This window comes from Lepidochelys kempii, chromosome 13, assembly GCF_965140285.1.
Source record: "Lepidochelys kempii isolate rLepKem1 chromosome 13, rLepKem1.hap1, whole genome shotgun sequence".
NCBI classification, from domain to species: domain Eukaryota; kingdom Metazoa; phylum Chordata; order Testudines; family Cheloniidae; genus Lepidochelys; species Lepidochelys kempii.
This window is the reverse complement of record NC_136392.1, coordinates 12309771-12329783: the sequence shown is the minus strand read 5'-3', so window position 1 is coordinate 12329783 and position 20013 is coordinate 12309771. Positions and strand designations below refer to the sequence as shown.

Below are 20013 nucleotides of genomic sequence, written 5' to 3'. Positions count from 1 at the left end.
TGGGAAAGACCTACATGAAGACACAGGCCTAGGAAGTACCTGGGAAGTCAACATAGTGTGGAACCGTTGAGCTGAAAGGAAAGAAAATTCCAGAGTCCCTCATTCTCCCCTAACGATTCCTTACTTCTGGAGCCCAGCTGTATAATACCCTGTCCATACTACAATGTTTAGAACAGTTTTGTAACCAGCTACGGGCATGGTAATGTCCAAGAACCACGTGATTAGTATTAGCAACCCCAAGCTTTCAAATATTATGAATCAAGCCCCAAAATCATGAGAGCAGTTTAAAAAATCATGAGATTTTAAAAATCTGCACCTTTTGGGGTTCTTTTTATTTGACTTTTTGGTTTCTGAGCCTGGCGATCATGCTTTGTTCACATTTTCAGCCTTTTTTTCCTTTTAAAAACAAGAAGAGAGGTTCTGAGTTGTAGGAGCTGGGGCTTTAAGAAAGTCAGTGAACATTGCGAGACTTATGACAACTTAATGAGAGCTGGAAACACTGAATTCTGTTAGTAACAGACACCTGTTAACTTTTGGTAACCAGGCTTAGCTCAGCTGTTCTTGCAGTACACACAAGACCCCCTAAATGTGTCTGTATAGCTGGTTTGAACAGGCCTCCCCTTTCCCAGCTCTGAGGTAGGAATCCCAGTATCCACTGTCCCAAGTACAATTGTCTACTAGGATGGAGTAGTCTCTTTGGAGTGGCTCAGCTTTGGCTCCACAACCTTGGTTCCCACTTTGGGCTGGATCCTAGAAGAGGTTCAGAATCTTAAACTGACAAGAACAATATGCTTTGCGTTCTTCCTTCTCACCCCTGCACCTCACTCATTAGCTCATCTCCTTCTCCAAAGAGGCAGAATTTGAAAGCTCTCTCCACCAAATTGAGTCATAGCTCATGCTGGGCTATCACGTCCAGTTAGCAGCTTGCCTTGGAGCCTACCAGCAGAAGGATGGTGCAAACTAGTTGTAAGCAACTGAGTTTTATAGCAGCTGCATTTGAAATTTGTCACTTGCCACAGCACAAGATTTCCAAGTCCTGGATGGATTCAAGGTTTACGGTGGTGCTAGGGCTCTGAAAGTTCACAGGGAGCATAAAATTGATTCACTCCGTTACTTTTCTTTCTCTGGCAGAAGAACTCCCTAAGGAAAGATATAGGGATCCTGTTTGCTTTTCAACATTTTGAGTAGGCAGAGAACAATGTGTCCTGTTCCATTTATTGTCTGTAAATCACAGAAAATATCTTCCTTCTCCATGGCAAAAATAGTTAGAATTAGCAAGTTTCTTTACCTCTTCCTGCTCACATTTGTGAATTTCTGCAAGGGCCTCATAAGCAAGATCTTTGCTTTCCCCACATATCTATTATATGTCTTCATCTCCTTCACCCCTCTCGGTATCTGCAGTTTCTTCTACATTCAGGTAGTTGTTGTTCCCAATGATTACATCTTGCAGCTTTTCACAAAGGATGGAAATGTCACTTGACTGATCCATGCTGTTATCATCACAGGATGTCCATTTGCTTTGCTCCGAAATCAAGTTGGAATCTAGTGGAATTATTAAGCAAGAGGAAAAGTGAGAGAGCATTTAAGTGACTAGAGCAGAGCAGAGCTGTGCGCCAGCTGCCCTGCATGCTATAAATGCAACTGAATTGTGCAATCCTTATGTTAAAATTAATTAATTAACATTGTGGTTACTGACACTGGTAGCTACCGTTTGCTTCTATCTCTGTATATTTCATTTACAATTTAAAGAGCACACATGATAAACGATTAAGATACAAAAATAAGAAATACGGGTGTGAAAAAGTACAGCATGCTGCAAAAGAGGAATCAAGGTGCTTGCAAAGTAATTACAGTTTAGCATGATGGGGGAAGTACCATAATAAATAAAATCAACCCTTGGGTTGAATTCTCCAGTCCGCTAAGGCCACTATGCACTGCATGGTGGAAATCACAGCCACTCCCACCCCCTTGCTGGCTCCCTGGAGGGGACGTGTCACAGGTAGCAAAGAGCTTTGTTACTCCTTATTCACCACTGGTGTAAGATCAGGAAAGTGTTTCTCTTGAGCAAGCCCTAGGTAAAGAGGGTAAGGGCAGAATTTCTGTGAGGGGTGAATTGTTGCATAGAAAAGTCCCTGGGGAAAGGAATCCTCATGGTAGTCTTTGCAAGCAGTTTACTGCAACTGAAGGGTGTGAAAGTGATTTAATCAAGAAAGTTTCAGTTCCTAACAGCCAGAACTTTTCTGTTGTGAATGAAGCCACTGACTTTCCTGTTGAAAGATCCAGTGTGGATAACTTTGAGAAGGTCTCAGATGAATCATAGAATCATAGAATATCAGGGTTGGAAGGGACCTCAGGAGGTCATCTAGTCCAACCCCCTGCTCAAAGCAGGACCCATCCCCAATTAAATCATCCCAGCCAGGGCTTTGTTAAGCCTGACCTTAAAAACTTCTAAGGAAGGAGATTCTACCACCTCCCTAGGTAACGCATTCCAGTGTTTCACCACCCTCTTAGTGAAAAAGTTTTTCCTAATATCCAATCTAAACCTCCCCCACTGCAACTTGAGACCATTACTCCTTGTCCTGTCCTCTTCTACCACTGAGAATAGTCTAGAACCATCCTCTCTGGAACCACCTCTCAGGTAGTTGAAAGCAGCTATCAAATCCCCCCTCATTCTTCTCTTCTGCAAACTAAACAATCCCAGTTCCCTCAGCCTCTCCTCATAAGTCATGTGTTCCAGACCCCTAATCATTTTTGTTGCCCTTCGCTGGACTCTCTCCAATTTATCCACATCCTTCTTGTAGTGTGGGGCCCAAAACTGGACACAGTACTCCAGATGAGGCCTCACCAATGTCGAATAGAGGGGGACGATCACGTCCCTCGATCTGCTCGCTATGCCCCTACTTATACATCCCAAAATGCCATTGGCCTTCTTGGCAACAAGGGCACACTGCTGACTCATATCCAGCTTCTCGTCCACTGTCATCCCTAGGTCCTTTTCCGCAGAACTGCTGCCTAGCTATTCGGTCCCTAGTCTGTAGCTGTGCATTGGGTTCTTCCATCCTAAGTGCAGGACCCTGCACTTATCCTTATTGAACCTCATCAGATTTCTTTTGGCCCAATCCTCCAATTTGTCTAGGTCCTTCTGTATCCTATCCCTGCCCTCCAGTGTATCTACCACTCCTCCCAGTTTAGTATCATCCGCAAATTTGCTGAGAGTGCAATCCACACCATCCTCCAGATCATTTATGAAGATATTGAACAAAACCGGTCCCAGGACCGACCCCTGGGGCACTCCACTTGACACCGGCTGCCAACTAGACATGGAGCCATTGATCACTACCCGTTGAGCCCGACAATCTAGCCAACTTTCTACCCACCTTATAGTGCATTCATCCAGCCCATACTTCTTTAACTTGCTGACAAGAATACTGTGGGAGACCGTGTCAAAAGCTTTGCTAAAGTCAAGAAACAATACATCCACTGCTTTCCCGTCATCCACAGAACCAGTAATCTCACCATAGAAGGCGATTAGATTAGTTAGGCATGACCTTCCCTTGGTGAATCCATGCTGATTGTTCCTGATCACTTTCCTCTCATGTAAGTGCTTCAGGATTGATTCTTTGAGGACCTGCTCCATGATTTTTCTGGGGACTGAGGTGAGGCTGACTGGCCTGTAGTTCCCAGGATCCTCCTTCTTCCCTTTTTTAAAGATTGGCACTACATTAGCCTTTTTCCAGTCATCCGGGACTTCCCCCGTTCGCCATGAGTTTTCAAAGATAATGGCCAATGGCTCTGCAATCACAGCCGCCAATTCCTTTAGCACTCTCGGATGCAACTCGTCCGGCCCCATGGACTTGTGCACGTCCAGCTTTTCTAAATAATCCCTAACCACCTCTTTCTCCACAGAGGGCTGGCCATCTATTCCCCATGTTGTGATGCCCAGCACAGCAGTCTGGGAGCTGACCATTTTAGTGAAGACAGAGGCAAAAAAAGCATTGAGTACATTAGCTTTTTCCACATCCTCTGTCACTAGGTTGCCTCCCTCATTCATTAAGGGGCCCATACTTTCCTTGGCTTTCTTCTTGTTGCCAACATACCTGAAGAAACCCTTCAGGTAGTGAAGTGAAAGCTGTTAAGAAAGTTAAACAGTCCTATAACCAAGTGGCTGTGTTTGGCCAGCTTGTTGGGGAGACAAGGTTGTTGAGAAAGGAATGTCTTCATGCTAGTTCTTTAAGTGAACAGTATGTGGCCCAGGTCAAGATGGGGACTCTTAACCAAGAGAGCCCGAATTGCAGCCCTCCAGACTGGAGCACTGGGAGAAGACCTGATCCCAGTTTGATCTCCGGGGGTTTTGGGGTGGCAAAAGGGCACGGGCTGCATAAACCTTCCCACATGCGAGTGCTGTTGACCACCCCCGACCTAAGGGAGGGCATGAAACTGGAAGGGCCTGGTGTAACTCCCACCAACGAATGGAAGAGATGCTGGGGCATCCATGGGAACGTTGGTAGCTTCGAACTTCCCCAGGTCACCGGCTAAAGTGACCCCGTTCAGTTCGGTCTCGAAGGGGGGAGAGATGTGATGAAGTGGGACTGTTCTTAATGTTTCCTCTGAATATTGTGGGGGTGCCTCAAAGTGATGTAAATTAGGGCTCCTCCTGTGCATAGTACCAATTTACCCCAGCATTAGGAAGGATGCGAGGATCTGGCCCAAATTGGGGGGGAAGGACCCACTGATAGTGATGCTTCTAGAATCTGATCCAAAGCCCATTGAAGCCAATGGAAAGATTTCGATTGACCTAAAGAGGCTTTGGATCAGGCCCATAGTGCACAATGTTCAGAACTGGCCACCTGTCTAAATTTGGCAAGTATGACCTAGACGTCAGTAGTCTTCAAATGTCTGGCACACACCATGGAGCCAGCTCATACACATCAGGCACAGTCTACATGCAAAAGAAGCCTACAAGCGTCAATACGCCGTTTGCCATCTTGACCTGAAACATCTTCTTCCTCATTTGTCTCCTCATCTGCAAGGCTGGCAGAACCACACTGCTCATGAACACTCATTTGATTGCTGTTTCCGATCATGACGTTCTCCATCTGAGACTTGTTGATGCTGACTCTTTGAAATGGAGCTCTCCTTTCCCCGGGGCGGGAGGTGCTAATTTTCAGTGACAGTCCAGAGCTGGCAGAAAGAATGTCACCAAATGGATCTAGAGTTAAAAAAAAGGGGGGGGGCATTTGTCATAAAAAGGAGAGCATAAGAAATCAGAAAGACGGAATCAGTGAATGTCGAAAAGGTGACATACTCATTTCCCAGGGCTCGGGTGGGACTAAGATTTGCATTATAGTAGCAGAAATCTCAGCATTTCAGCACGTTAGTTTGTTGCACAGAAATGAATGGATACAGATAGGAGGGTACCTAGTATAACTCTAAAAAGTTCTAGGCACTTGTGCAGCATAGAATCATAGAATCATAGAATATCAGGGTTGGAAGGGACCCCAGAAGGTCATCTAGTCCAACCCCCTGCTCGAAGCAGGACCAATTCCCAGTTAAATCATCCCAGCCAGAGCTTTGTCAAGCCTGACCTTAAAAACCTCTAAGGAAGGAGATTCTACCACCTCCCTAGGTAACGCATTCCAGTGTTTCACCACCCTCCTAGTGAAAAAGTTTTTCCTAATATCCAATCTAAACCTCCCCCTCTGCAACTTGAGACCATTACTCCTCGTTCTGTCATCTGCTACCATTGAGAACAGTCTAGAGCCATCCTCTTTGGAACCCCCTTTCAGGTAGTTGAAGGAGCTCAAAGCAACGTACAAAATATTGGCATCTTCATTTTACAGATGACATTAAGCAGTTTGCAACAGGCCACTCTGCGAGTCAGTGGCATAGTCAAGAATACCCAGCTCTCCTGACTCACAGTCCTGCACTCTAACCACTTGGGAATACTTTCCCTTTATCTAGTTGCCTCGTCCTACATCCCTTTGAAGTCGGTGGGAATCAGAGGCAGATGACAAGTGCAGAGTCAATAATTAGGATCCATTTTCTGGGCTGCACTCTGTCATGAAGTTGGTCCTGCCTAGCTGAGATGCAGGCTTTATGGGAGGGTGTCCTACCATAAATAGTGGAGCCAAATGGAAGGCTTGCAAGAGGTTTTTGTTATAGGAGTGGGTCACAAATACGCGCTAGTAGGATGTCAGAGGAAAGTTTTCCTACCCCAGCTGTGAAAGGGGACAGATAGACATGAACAGGGCTGGAGTGCAATAACCACTGCTACTCACACATCACAGACTCTGAGCATCAAGCCCAATTTCTAGGGTCACAAAGGTTTGTTTCAGCACTGACATACTTTGTAATGATTCACAAGTCAGCGCTCATGCAGACAGGGCTGTGCTTGAGGGAGTTCTCGTATAACCAGTGCCCTACAGAGCACTGGAGTATCTTCAACACAAGCCAACACACTGTACCTACTCTTTTCTGGAGTGCCATATTGGTCTAGATGCTCCTCTCGACTGTCAACGAAGTTCTTCATAATGATATTCATTTGATTATCATTACCAATGACAGTATTCTTGAGTGTGGACTCGGTGACATCAATTTCCTGAACACCCTGGGTGGTTGTTTTAGCTTCTACTTCACAGGGCAACATATCAGCATTCTCTGATGCAGCCCTAAGACTTGGAACAGTTGGTCTAGAATCTAAAGTATAAGTGTAAAGGGAAGGAATAATAACTATATTAATAAAATAAAATAATAATAATAATAGTGAAATTTTGTATGGGAGAGTGCCAAAATGATTCGTTTTGACAATCTCATTTTGTTGCACAGATAAGGTCTATATTAGGTGTATATTGCAATAGTAATTTTATATATTATATATTTTATATATTATAATTTATATATTATATATTTAATACATTTATGCTATAGTTTCAGTTATTGACATGAAACGATTTGGTGTCTCCTAACAGAAATTTTTCAGAATTTCCATTCTGCAGTAACTTAACTTTTAATTCGGTCTGGCACAAAAGCAAATTTCAAAATGTTGGCATATCCCACAGGACAGAAAATCCATTTTCCAACCAGCTCTGGTAAAATACGAAATCTTTCTTATGTTATTAATTATGATGGCTGTTGTTCATGTCTGTTCTCAGAGAGGATAACCAGTATAGCACCCATAAACCTGTGCAGAGAGATGATTACCATCTTTTTTATCCAGATTCAGTGAGTTGTAGTTTCCAATTTGAGTAGCTCTGGAATCAGCTATAGAGATGGTGTTTTGCACTCCTCCCTGATAGATAATGTTTGTTGGATTATGCTGAATAATAACTGTCTCTGCTTCCTTATTTGCTCCAGGATTTGTTGCTTTGTAACCTGGAAAAGAACAAAACACACATTAGTCTCCAGTACAAAAGACAAAACAATTTTCCTGGGAGAAAAGCAATTCTTGTCCTGTGACAAAAGTGATGCCCTCTCTAGGCTTCAAAGCCCAAGCTACAAAGTCTGCACAGCTATTGTTAGCCTTGTAATGCGAGTCCCACGAGCCTGAGTCTGTAAATCTCGGCTCTGAGACACTCCATGGTGGGCTGCTGGCTCACTGGGTAGACGCACTCTAGCAGAATCCTAGGACCCGGGTCCTGTGTGCTTGCTGACCCAAGACAGACTAATTTGTGTGTGGATTGAAGTGGGGCTTGGGCTCAAACCTGAGTCAGAGCCCAGACTTATTGTGCAGTGTAGACACACCGTTATGTTTCTAATTCTGTGTATTTAGAGGGAGTGAGGGCTGTTTAGGTATCCTGATTTCCTAGTGACCCTGACTGGTAGCAGATCTCTCTGTTGTCTCGTTATCTCAGAATGGAGGGTTGTGGGCAGGAAGACATTGGGAGGAGCTACAGAAGTAAGGGAGCCTGATGTTACACATAACTTCTGTGTCTGTGTGTCTAATGGTGCCAGTGGTGAGGGCTGATCTCAGTCAGCCAGCAGTACCCAAAAACGATGTACAATGAACAACGGCAACAGTGTATATCCCAGGGCAGGATTTGAAACGAATGATAGAAATGGGACTGATCAAGCAAGGCCATAGAAGTAGTGAGATGAAATGATTTTAGTAAGAGATCGATAGACAACATCTCTTTTTTTCCTAATATATGTCAGCATAGGCATAACGGTAACTTGTGGCTACACAGTGCGAATCATTTCAGGAACTCAGAGCCCTTTACAAGGTGGACAAGTGCTCTCCGCATTTTACGGATGGGGAAATGGAAGCACAAGGGAGTTAAATGAACCCCCATCACCCTAGGAGGGCACACAGTGAGTTGGGCATTGTCTGGCTGACTCAAGACCCAAGTCTCCCAGCCCCATGCTCTGAGCCGTTTACCAGAACTTCTGATTAAAGATCAATCAAACTGTGAGCATTGGTGCTGATAGGCACATCGAAGTAAAGCCCACATTCTCAAAGCCAAAGAGACGTGGCCCGGGGAAGGACCATTTAGTTGTCTAACTGAAAGTGTTTACAGCCATAAAGAAAACAAAGCTGCTTTTTGTAACACTACTCAGAATGCGGTGTTCTGAAAAGTGCATCTCAGTACAATACCTGTGCCCTGTCCGTAAACTGACCAAAGCTTTGTGTCTTCCTCCTGGCTGAGGATATGTTTTTTCTGCAGCGCGTATAAATCTGCATTGACTTCCTTTTGTGTCTTCTTTCCCATATGTTTGGCAATGGCTAATGCACGGCAAGATCCATTTTCTGACAGAAACTGGTAAATCTTTTTCTCTGGGAAACAAAGGGTGGGCTTATTGATTCACTGCCAGAAATGGAGGATAACGCAGTGAAGTTTGTATCCTGCTCCCTGGGACCACTGGGCTGATAATTTGTGGCCCCAAGGCCACACATGGTCTACCAAATTCCCCTTTGAATCTTACCAAGTTATCAGCCCACATGACTTCACTGGGATTGCCAGTAATGAGCTCTGTGCTATCCAGCTCAGGCCCACCATTACACCGGCTGCAAAGGGAATGGGGAGTAGGTGGAGCCATAGTTCTACCAACTACCAGAGCTGGTGGGCTGCATAGAGTAGATAGAGCAGTATCCTGTGCCACTTACAGGGGTGTAGCAGTTCATGTGCTCCCCTGTGGGAGCTAAGGTGCCTGGGGTGGGGATCTACCTCCCTGAGACAGAGGGTTTCTGGAGGTGCACCTGGGATGATGAGGCTTTATCATGGCCTACGGGCTACTAGCACAAGGTATTCCTAGCAGGAATACGATTTATGACTCCTAGACCCATGCTAGACTTCTACACATACAATAGTGCAATGCTAGCATTAATAGCATTCTATTGTGGCTGCCAAAAATCATTAAATGTAGATTTCTAAAGTTAGTCTATTCAGTCTTAGGCACGTGGCAAATATCTTACGATTTTCTGACAGTCTGTGGTCATCTTTCACAGGAGTCACAGTGTTCACAGCCTGGTGCAATGGGACTAGGGCAGTGTCATCTACAACAAAGAACATTGTTAGGCACTGTAATTTGGGGGGCGGGGGATTTGTGAAAAGTTCTGCTATTTAGCTAGGAAGAGAGACTGATTCCCCATTTTCCTTTCTTGTCCCCATCCCCTAAAGCAGGCTCCCAGGAGAGCGGGCATCTTTGCTGCATACCCTCGGTTCTGATCTTCGCCCACCTCCAGAAAATGTGGCGCTTTAGTAGAGCTAGGATATCGGCAGACGGTTGGTCTGCTGCATGGCTTGAGTTGATCAGGGAGGGGGAAGGGCACTTCTCTGCCTTTATGTGGAGTTTGTCCTCTCTCTAGTTATCTTAAAACTATCCCAGCCAAAGATCCCTGGCTAATGAAGGGCCCCATGGTCCCCATGAAGGGGAAAGGACACTGGATCGAAGCCCATAGGGGGTTCATGCAGAGCTTTTCATTGTGAGGTTCAGGGAGCGATTGACCCTCCTGTGGAAGAAGTTGGGGATCCCATGAGATCCACAGGATCATTCTTCTGCAGAAGCTGTACTTACAGGGCCTATGCCTTCCAGATGCCTCCTGGAGGGATGAAGGTCTCCAGTGCAAAGGGTATGGCAGTGCCAGATTCCCCTGCCTGGGAACCTGGTTCCTCATCACAGCTTTATGAAGCTGGAGCCATGGAGAGGCTTTTACAGGATGGGTGGAGTATTCTGTAGAGGATTAAACTACCCCCCTTCCCTGGGTGCAGACCCCCCATGTCTGAGCAAAGAGAGGAGCCTGACACTCAAAAGAATGGCCCTACTGGGTCAGACCAAAGGTCCACCTAGCCCAGTATCCTGTCTTCCGACAGTGGCCAGTCCAGGTGACCCAGAGGGAATGAACAGAACAGGTAATCACCAAGTGATTCATCCCGTCACTCATTCCCAGCTTCTGGCAAAAGATATTTCCAAGATATTTCTGAAGAGCCAACCTTTGTCTGCTTCTGGGATGCACCAAGATTGCAGGTATTACAAAAGAAATGTCCTAGGGCAGGGTACCCTCAGAGAACACTACATGGGGTTAATCTACCACCCTGGACAAGGTTCAGTGCAAAAACTGCCTAGGAATGAATGCACCTTCCGCTTTAGTCAAGTTTCAGTTCTGTATAAAAGAAAAAAACCCAGAGTCGATTGACTTGCAACTCACTGTACTAAATAAAAATGGACTCAGAGTAATTGGGGTCAAAGCCTTGAGAGTCTCTGATGCAGTTAGGCTGCAGTGTAGTTACAGACTTGAGAACAAACTCAGCTCCCAAATGCCCTCAGCATCGGAGGTTGCGGACAGAGTTTTAAAAGGTTTTTCAAAACATTTACCGCTTTTCAACTGGGCGGTTTTCTGATGACATCCCACCTCTGTGTCATCTGTCCAGACAACCCATTTGTTATCGACACTCTGCTTCTCAACCTTTCCCTCCTTACGCAGCTTGTACAGCACTTTGTTGGCTTCCTGTTTTTTAAGCGAACATGCGCAGGCAATCTCAGAGGCCTTCTTTGGAGTGGCAGCTGTCCTTAAGTGGTCCCAGATGAGTTGTTCCATTTGTGAAGCTAAATGTAAACAATAAAAGCCATCTACAGACAATTCTAAGCAATTCAGACAATAACTCCCCCCCCCTCCCTTTTTTCTTTTGGCAACCAGACTTTACTCACTTGCCTCTGATCTTCAGTCTGAATTTTTTGTTTGTTAACTGTGGATATAATAGTCACACAATAATGATCACAGAAGCCAAATGGGGAACTGTGACCAGAGACAAGCGGTGGAGGCATGGAATGAATTGAAATGATGGGCTGGCGTGGCTTTGCACTGCAGTTGTCCGTCATATAAATAGGTGCAGTTACATATTTAGGCTTTAATGAATACGTATTTACTCACCCAAAATGACAACCTCAGAGCAGTCACGGTCATTGGCTTAAGGACTTATTTTAAAAAGTGATACCCACATTATTTTCCCATACTGGACTGATTTGTCCTCTTTAGATGCCACTTCACAAGCCTAGCACCACCGATTATGTCTGGAAGGGATGTGAGGGTCTAGCTTCTGGAGGCCACAAATTGACAATTTAAAAGAGATGCCATTTGGAAAAATGCGGCCATATCCAGGGTGAAGTCAGAGGCACTGGTCCTGCATCTGTCTAAGCATTAGCTTCCCCTCCTCACAAACACAAAAAGAGCCTCCTGTCTCTGAGGCATAACTAAAATTCCCAGTAGCTACCCCTTCCTTCAGGTCATGTGGTTTCATGAGTGGTAAGTTAGTACCCCATCTCGAAAGAGGCAAGGTACCTCTCTGCATCTCTGGGTATTCTTGTAAGAGTCAGCAGTCCCTTCTATGACTGCTTCATGCGGAGTAAGAACTGAAGAGATGTTAGGTTGCAAGGACTAAATTAGCCTGTGAGCTAGAGAATCAGAAATTACCCTCTTGTATTCATCACCACTGTGTCTTGTCCTTTCCCTACCACGAGGGATGCTACACATTCACTGCTGCCAGCACTCAGACAAAAAGCAGTCAGCAGGGTGGTGCAAGGTCTCCTGCTTGCTAAGAGACTGATCTTGCACCACTGAAGTCAGGGGGGTTTTGTCACTGCTTTCAGTGGCCTTTGGATCAGGGCCTCTTCTAGGTGCAGTGTGAGGTCCAATATAAGGATCTCAATCCCAAGGATCCTGGTTGCGTCCAAATGCTGCATGTTTTACTCATGGCCTTCTATCTCCATAGAAGAGATTCTATGTCATGAAAGATTTTTTATTTCTTTTCGTGAAGACCAGGAAAGAAGGGGAGTAGAGCAGAGAGGAGCACTGAAACTGACAAAGAGCAGAAAAAGCATCTCTGACTGGAAATACATTGGCACATCTAACAAAAACCACTTTTATTTCCCCCAAAATGCTACAGCTGTGAAACATGGTTTGCCCTTGCAAACAAACTAATTCAATCAGGAAATAGGAAATCCAAGGCAAGAGGGCTTAACTGTCATTTTACAAAAACCATTAAATGCATGAAATGTATCCTAATGATATTATTAAAGAGAAATTCCAATAATCCATTAGCAGCAGCGTTAATTATTGTAAGCACATTACAATCAATATAATTAAAACAAGGAAATCATTTGCTATGCAGACTTTAAAAAAATAAAATAAACACAGATTATTTGCTCCTCCAGAGAAACTCCAAGAAGCTACTTTTGAATGCAACTTTGATTACATTTGTTTATTGAAGCTGATAGTAAGAGAGGCTGCAGACACTGCTCAAAAGTGACAGCATCATTGTAAAAAATTCAAAGGCTGAGTGAAGCAGTCCTGTGCCATTGCTATATATTCATGAATGTGTTTAGGAAGCTGCAAATAGTCAGCTCTGACTAATACTTTACCACTAAATTGACAATGGGCTGTTGACATGCATATATGACAGCAGAGTTCCAGCACTGAAATTAAATAGTTATGAATGAAAAAACCTGAGCTGGGTATACCAGACACTGCCTGCCTGGTATTTTTGTAAATATACCATATAGTATCGATGGGCTAGCAAATGAGTAAAGCTTTTCTGACTCCTGCTCTTTGAGGGTCTGATCCCACTCCCATAAAAGTCTATGGAAATACGTGTATTGACTTCAGTAGAGGATGATTCAAGACCTGAAGTTATGGCCTGGAAAGGACCTCATCTCCCATTGATTTCAGCACCACTTAAGATTGGACCCTAGAGAATGGGCTTTCAACCACAGAGAAACTACCCTGAACAAGTTGTCCCAAACTGTCTTCCTAATGCAGGCCAAATCCTATGTTCTGATATTCACACATGAAACTCACATGGATATCTGAAGGCAAAATTTGACCCTCAAGTGAAAGATGTGACACAGCAAAATGTCTAGACCGAGGAATGATACCCTTTCCACTGGATTTCACATCTCCAGCTGCTTTTATTTTCTGAATTTCAGTGCCATTCACAGCACATTTTGTGAATTTTCTCAGCCATATTGTAAAGTTTTCACTGTATGTAAAGTTAAATTCAGCTAATGTTGGTGAGAATTGCCTCCTTAGATATGAGAAGCACTGCTTCCTAAGTTGCATTGCCAAGTGCCATTTGGTTTGGACTTCTCCCAAATCCTTTGACGAGCCAGACCTTTCAGGAAAGATGTTCTTTACCTGGGCCTGATCTGAAGCCCATTGAAATCAATAGATGTCAGCCCTGTATGAGCCAGTGCTGTATGCTTGTTTAGGCACATTTATGCATTTATTGTGTAATACAAAATTTGTACTAATAAAGATAAAGAATAGATAAGAGTGACTACAGCCAGGAGATACGGCCCACACAGTCCTGCCCATGTGTGTTGGGTGTGAGTTTCAGCAGCACTGGTGTTCCAGTCCTGGCTTCTGTTACCCAAGGTGGACCAGTTGTAGCTTTTTTTTGGGTCAATAAACTACAGTTAGGTCTGTTGAACTCCTGGGCTTTTGCACACCGCAACAACAAAGGTAATTTACCTTCAGACATCTGAAAAATACACCGGTGGCACAAGACTACTTTGTACTTGTAATAAATAATCCACATAAATGTGCTTAAAAATGACAAAAGATGATTAGGAAAGTTTACAATGGGTGTTGAAATCTGAATAATCGAGACCTAAGGTACTTACAGGGCTTTTTTTCACCCTATCAAGGCAATTGAGATCAGCTGAACATCCTGAGATCTGCTCTGAATCAGGGCAAGGACTCATTTGTAGAGCACCCTTCACGAGTAGGTAAACAGTTTGTGTTTTTCAAATTCTGACTTTTGTTTGTATGTGCTGCCACCTCTCAGATTGCTTTGCAGCGATGGTGCTTTATGAATTAAATAACTCAAAAAAACTCGAGAAAAAATAGTTCAGAAAGAAAGAGCAAGAACTTTGTTGGAGTTTCTTTTTCAAGTTGTGTTTCGTTTAGCTTTCGCAAAGGGAAGAACCGTCCATGAGCTGTTAAAAGGGTCCTTGGATGTTGCTCAAAACATCTTTACATATTGGGATTGACACTGGAATTACTGAGTGATCTCAAAGATCTGAGGATATCATAAATACCTACTCTGTGAGAAAGTCATCAATAAAGATCTCAGTAAGGGGACATCTATTTAGAGCACTGAGCAAACTGTTATACAGCATAGGCTGCTTGTAGTGGTGTTTTAAATCCAAATTCAGCTCCACAGCACTTTTAAAAAATCCATCCCTGCCAAAAATCAGCTCCTGCAAATGCCCATGCAGCTACTCAATGACAACTGTGTGAGAACAAGCAAATGCATCGGTTGAGTGATTATGTGGATACCTGCTGAAAGAAGGGGATTTGCAATTATCCCTGGGTGATTTTCTACATGTACATGTCCCTGTATATCATAAAATCAATTAGAGACCGTCATTTGTTTCTGAACACATTGGTTGGAGAGAACTATTAGTTCAGAGACATTAATTTCTGGACAAATGTTTACAATTAAAATGTAATTTTGATTCTACTCAATTCCTGTATCACCACATTGTATCTCAGCCAATTCTGGAGAATAAATGAATGACTTTAGAAGATACAGTTCAGGCTGAAGCATGATGGGAAATGACTCCTAGATGGTTTGCTTTTATGAGGTTTCGCCACAACCAATAGGGACGATGGATGATGGGGGACATGGATGAGATTAGTACTGCCAACCCGAACCTTTGTCCCTCTTGAGAGCCAAGTTCTAATGGAAACTTTTTCAGAGATTCAGAAATGTTTGGATTTGGGAAAAGGACCAGGGAAAATGTCACAGGGAAGCTACTTCTCAGTTCATTCCCAACTCTCAAGCAATAAAGGTTCAGATAACTCAAATAAACCTTTCAGAAGGATGTGAACTACTGGGAGCTTATACAGATGGCAGGCAAATGCTAACCCTTCTCCACGCTAAGGTTTTAGACAAAAAATGAAAATGAAAGCACGTACATTTCCTCTTTTATCTCCCGTCCCCGCCACCTTCTCCAAAAAGCTATACAAAGTCAAAGAAGTTTCTCAGTTTACCCTGTAACCAAGATCAGAACGTGACACGGTCACTGGCTTGATTGATAAGCATTACCATGGGAAATTCTAGTCTAATGGACAATCCAAAGGGGGGTGAGGAAAGCCACAAAAAGGTCTTGCAACCAACAGGAGGCTGTAATAGAGGGGCCACTCCTGCAAAGGCTCATGTGGTGTGCAGTCCTTGGGAAGTCAATGGGGATTCCCACACAAGCAAAGGGTTTACAGGATTCAGCCTGAATCTAGAGAGGGAAGGGAAGAGAAGAGAAGAGAAGAGAAGAGAAGAGAAGAGAAGAGAAGAGAAGAGAAGAGAAGAGGGTAAACACACATTCTGTGATTGGAAAGATGGTCAACCTTTCCGCTAAGATGGAAAGAAAGGGGAAAAAGAGGACTGAATTTTCCTTACCTCGCTGCAAAGAAGACCCCATCTACATCAGTCTTATAACCATGTAATGTGGTTCAAGTCCAGTTTGGAAGTGGAGAAAGCTGGCGTCTGATTCTGAAAGGTGCTGAGCCCTAGAGAGCTCCTCTACTCCCATTCTGCTAAGTGGGAGCTCAGTGTACCCAGGACTGGGCCCCAGAATAGAACAGTGCCACACGTTTAGAAGGTTCGCTATTGTTACGTTGACAGCGCATTAATAATTAGAGGCAAGCTCCCTCTCTCACCTCTTATCTGGTCAGGGCAAGTCCAGCCTGGCACAACAAGTTGATCTAGTCCATGTATGAATGTGAAATGCAGAGCAGTAAAACAGCTTGGGAAAGCTGGCGCTCTCGCTGTTGCCAGCTGTGGGGGCTCTCATCAAACCAATCGTTTTTTGTGGCCATTTAATTGTTTTCTTTAATTATTATGTTGTCCATAAAGATTTAGTAGCTTGGCCACCAAAGCTAGCTCGCTGAACAAGTTTACACCTAATTAAAACCTAACAGCAAAACCTAACACCCAAAGCCTCAGGCCATGCACAGCTGGTGGCTCGTAGACCGGGAGACCCTCTGCCTAAGGCCACGCTGCAGTACCATGGGCCACAAGTGTGGATTACACACAACTAACCGAGTGGGTGTGATTCTCATGGGCACAACGTCTTCCAGCTTGAAAACAGCTAATGGACCCAGATGATGAAACTGCCAGATCTGACTCCTTTTTAACCCTTCAGTCCCTTCCTGTCAGATGTCTTCATGATAACTTGGGGTAGGCAAACTTTTTGGCCCAAGGGCCGCATCTGGATAGGGAAATTATATGCAGGGCCATGAATGTAGGGTTGGGGCCGGGGGTCGGGGTGCGGGAGGGAGCGCGTGGTGTGGGAGGGGGTGCACTGTGCAGGAAGGGGCTCAGGGCAGGGCCCTGGGGTGTGGGATGCAGGAGGGGTTTGGGGTGCAGGCTCCGGTCTGGTGCCGCTTACCTGGAGCGGCTCTGGGGTGGCAGCAGAGCGCAGTGGGGCTATGGCTGGCTCCCTGCCTGCCCTGGCCCTGCGCCGCTCCCGGAAGCAGCTAGCACCATGTCCTTGCAGCTCCTGTGGGAGGGAGGGCGGGCAGAGGACTCCGCTTGCTGCCCTCGTCTGTGGGTACCTCCGCCGAAGCTCCCATTGGTCACGGTTCCCCATTCCCAGCCAATGGGAGCTGCGGGGAGCGGTGCCTGCAGGCGAGGGCAGTGCACGGAGCCCTCTGCCCGCCTCTTCCCCCAGGAGCCACAGGGACATGGTGCTGGCCTCTTCTGGGAGCAGCTCGGGGCCAGGGAGCCTGCCTTAGCCCTGCTCCACCACGGGGCTGGCAATCCCCTGGGCTGGATACAAAGCCTTGACGGGCCGGATTCGGTCTGCAGGCTGTAGTTTGCCCACCCCTGTGATAACTGCTTGATAGCTTGCTCCTCCCACCTGCCAGCTTTGGGGTTGGTGGGGGTCAGTAGGAAAACCCATTTCCCCCCCAGTTCTCATGGCTGGGCTAGTCAATAATATCCCATCAAAGCTTGTTTTCCTATGGAAAGCGGGGGGTTGGCTGAAAGTTTCTGCTATCATTGGTAATATTAATTTTTACAAAAACTTTTGCCTGTAAAACAGGACATTTTCTGCTTTCATTTTTTTGGGGGGAGGTGGGTGGGTTCAGGGTGCGATTGGACAGTTTTGGGCTGAAAACAGAGTTTTCAGTTGCTGAAAACCAAGAAGGTTTTGACTTTCAAAATTTTCTGCTGAAAATAATCTTGTTTTTGTTAAAAATTTTCCACAGAAAGACATTCCATTTTCTGGCCAGCTCTATTCATGGCATTCGCAAGTAAACAGGGACGTTTCCAATCACTCTTCCAAGACAGACGAATGATGACACAGACGAATGATGACAAAGACACAACCCATAATTTAGATTTTGAAGCCCCCTTTCCCTACCTTCCCATTGCTGGGACACCTAACAACACTTGTATCACACCAGTTACACTTGTGTGCTCAACATCAGCAGTAATAGAAAGAGCAAGGAGTATAAATGAGCAGCTAGAAAAGTCAGGCAATTGTTCACTAAAAACTCAGAATGTCTTTAAAAGCAAATCTTACCTGCACTAGATGGTGCATTTGCCATTTATCCGAGTCCCAAAGCAGATTGAGAGTCAGTTACAGAACTTTCCAGAAAACGACTGACTCCAGTGTATGAGCATGTATCAGCAAGCACAAAATATCCAGTCAGAACAAAAAGAAAAGCGTAACTTGGGGCTGGGTTTCTGACGAAGGGCTAATAACTATGTGGTGAAGCTGGAAGTGGAAAGTGAAACTTACATATCTCATAAACTGAAACCGAGAAGGCTGACAAGACAAAGTCCACTGTACAAATGTTTATCTTGGGAATAAAGTATTACACTTGACTCAGACAGTTCCTGGCAATTTTAATTTGCAGCAGATATAATATACATCATAAAGCAAGAGTAGGGAACTTCCTGATAGAAGCAGTGAGGATATTAATAGAAAATCGGGAGGGATGAATAGGTATTCCACTCCCCACAGCTTACCTTTATGTGTTCCCTTCTCTTACATAAGTGTCCTTCGCTCAGTGTCATCCACTTAGGCACATCTCAGACTTGCTGATCTGGAAGATCCTTCTTTGAAATCTCTTTGAGCTTCAGGGAGCAGAGTCACATGGATCTACATCCTCATACTTTCATAACGGACAACATGCTGTGTACTCTGCTGCATTAGGATCCATTGTGTATGAGCCATTCTTTGCGTTTCTTTTAGCAGAGATCATTATTCTTTTTTAAATAAAAGTTTCTCTTCCACCTGAAAGTTCTTGGTCATGTCAAAATTCTGAACAACAAGGCCCAGCTATTTATATGCTGTATGCATGCCACTGTGTGCATTCAAGAACAGCAACTTGGTGCTCAGTTTCACTAGTTATTTATGCAAATAGTTGATACGGGGCTTTCACATGCACAGTTACTGCAGCTGTGGTAACTACAACTGCAAATAATGCATGCAAAACTCTGGGCCTGGGAGAGTTACGAATAAGGAATAAGCTCTGCTGAACTCAATGTTGCCAACTCTCCATTTGCAATGGGAAATCTTGCAATATTTCATGTTTTTTTTCTTAAAGCACCAGCTTCCAAAGTCAAGCGATTACAGGAAAATCTTAGCTTTCATTACAACAACAACAAAAAAAAGATGCAAGTTTCTAACCCTCATGGTCACAGAAGAAAAACTTGAAAAGACTCCAAGACAGGAAGGCAAATAAAAATAACTCCACACTGATTATTTTTAAAGCGTCCTGATATTTTTTAAGCTAGTCTCATGATTTTGCAGGGCCTGACTCCTGATGTTTGAACGTTTGGGTTCGGTTACGCTGTGAATCCTAGAGCTAAGTCATCCTGTCACACACTGCGAGATGATCAGTTGTGGGTGGAGCAAAGAGTAAGTAACATGGTTCAAACGATGCTGCAAACCTGTAAATGGAAAACGAAACTTACATGTTTCTCTGAAAACAAAACTAATGAAAAACACTGGCTGTCATGGAGGTCTTAACTACGAAAAATCAGACAAGGGAAACAAGGAGCTGCATGTCCTTATTTTTGAATATTTTTGTGTATTTAAACGTTTTTAATTCAATTCATTTTCTTTGCTCCATGTTTATCATGGCTTCATGTTAACATGTAATCTTTGGGTGGGCTAGTGTTTACTTCATTGCCTTTCTCCAGTGCCTAAAAAAACCCAACACCCATAGCAAAGCACCTGGAGACCCAGAGTTATGGCACTGAGGATTTTCAGCAAGAATTACACAGAGTCAACCTGCCCATAATCAAGTCCAAAAGAATAAAAGGAATTAACTTAATTCTTAAATGCCAACTTTATAAAATCTTATGAAAGAAAATTAAATAGTAATAATAACTTCATTTTTATAACATAACATGACTGTTGTGTAAGCCACACAAATGATCTTTACAGTTACACATGAACATAAATAAAGAAAACAAATTGAATCTAAACAGGTCAGTCCCTACAGAAACACAGTGAGAAGAAACTCCCAAAAGGTTAGGCTGAGTTCACCTGAGTCTCAGAGTCTTT

At 44.2% G+C, this 20013-nt stretch overlaps 1 protein-coding gene across 3 annotated transcripts; it reads right to left on the bottom strand.

Annotated features, from left to right (window-relative positions):
- Nucleotides 1–836: 836 nt before the first annotated feature.
- ZBP1 (Z-DNA binding protein 1) lies at nucleotides 837–19340 on the bottom strand. 3 transcript variants are annotated; one of them, XM_073309269.2, is made up of 8 exons: nucleotides 18468–19340; nucleotides 10810–11040; nucleotides 9410–9490; nucleotides 8591–8770; nucleotides 7201–7371; nucleotides 6469–6696; nucleotides 4991–5209; nucleotides 837–1542 (listed from the first exon to the last, which is right to left on the bottom strand). In XM_073309269.2, exons 2-8 carry the CDS (start codon nucleotides 11030–11032, stop codon nucleotides 1361–1363), a joined length of 1284 nt encoding a protein of 427 aa, XP_073165370.1. In that variant the 5' UTR covers nucleotides 11033–11040; nucleotides 18468–19340; the 3' UTR covers nucleotides 837–1360. The 3 variants fall into 3 exon arrangements, with proteins under 3 accessions (XP_073165370.1, XP_073165369.1, XP_073165371.1); XM_073309268.2 differs by lacking the exon at nucleotides 18468–19340 and adding an exon at nucleotides 18019–18236; XM_073309270.2 differs by lacking the exons at nucleotides 8591–8770; nucleotides 18468–19340 and adding an exon at nucleotides 18019–18236.
- Between the last annotated feature and the right edge of the window lie 673 nt (nucleotides 19341–20013).

Excerpts from the sequence above, each read along its gene's own strand:
- ZBP1 (XM_073309268.2), bottom strand. The coding sequence starts at position 18,043 with ATGGCAAATGCACCATCTAGTGCAG. Across the intron at positions 9,491-10,809 it reads AACCGCCCAGTTGAAAAGCG|ATGACACTGCCCTAGTCCCA; the intron begins GTAAATGTTTTG and ends TCTTTGTTGTAG. Across the intron at positions 1,543-4,990 it reads TGAGGAAGAAGATGTTTCAG|ATTCCAACTTGATTTCGGAG; the intron begins GTCAAGATGGCA and ends TAATTCCACTAG.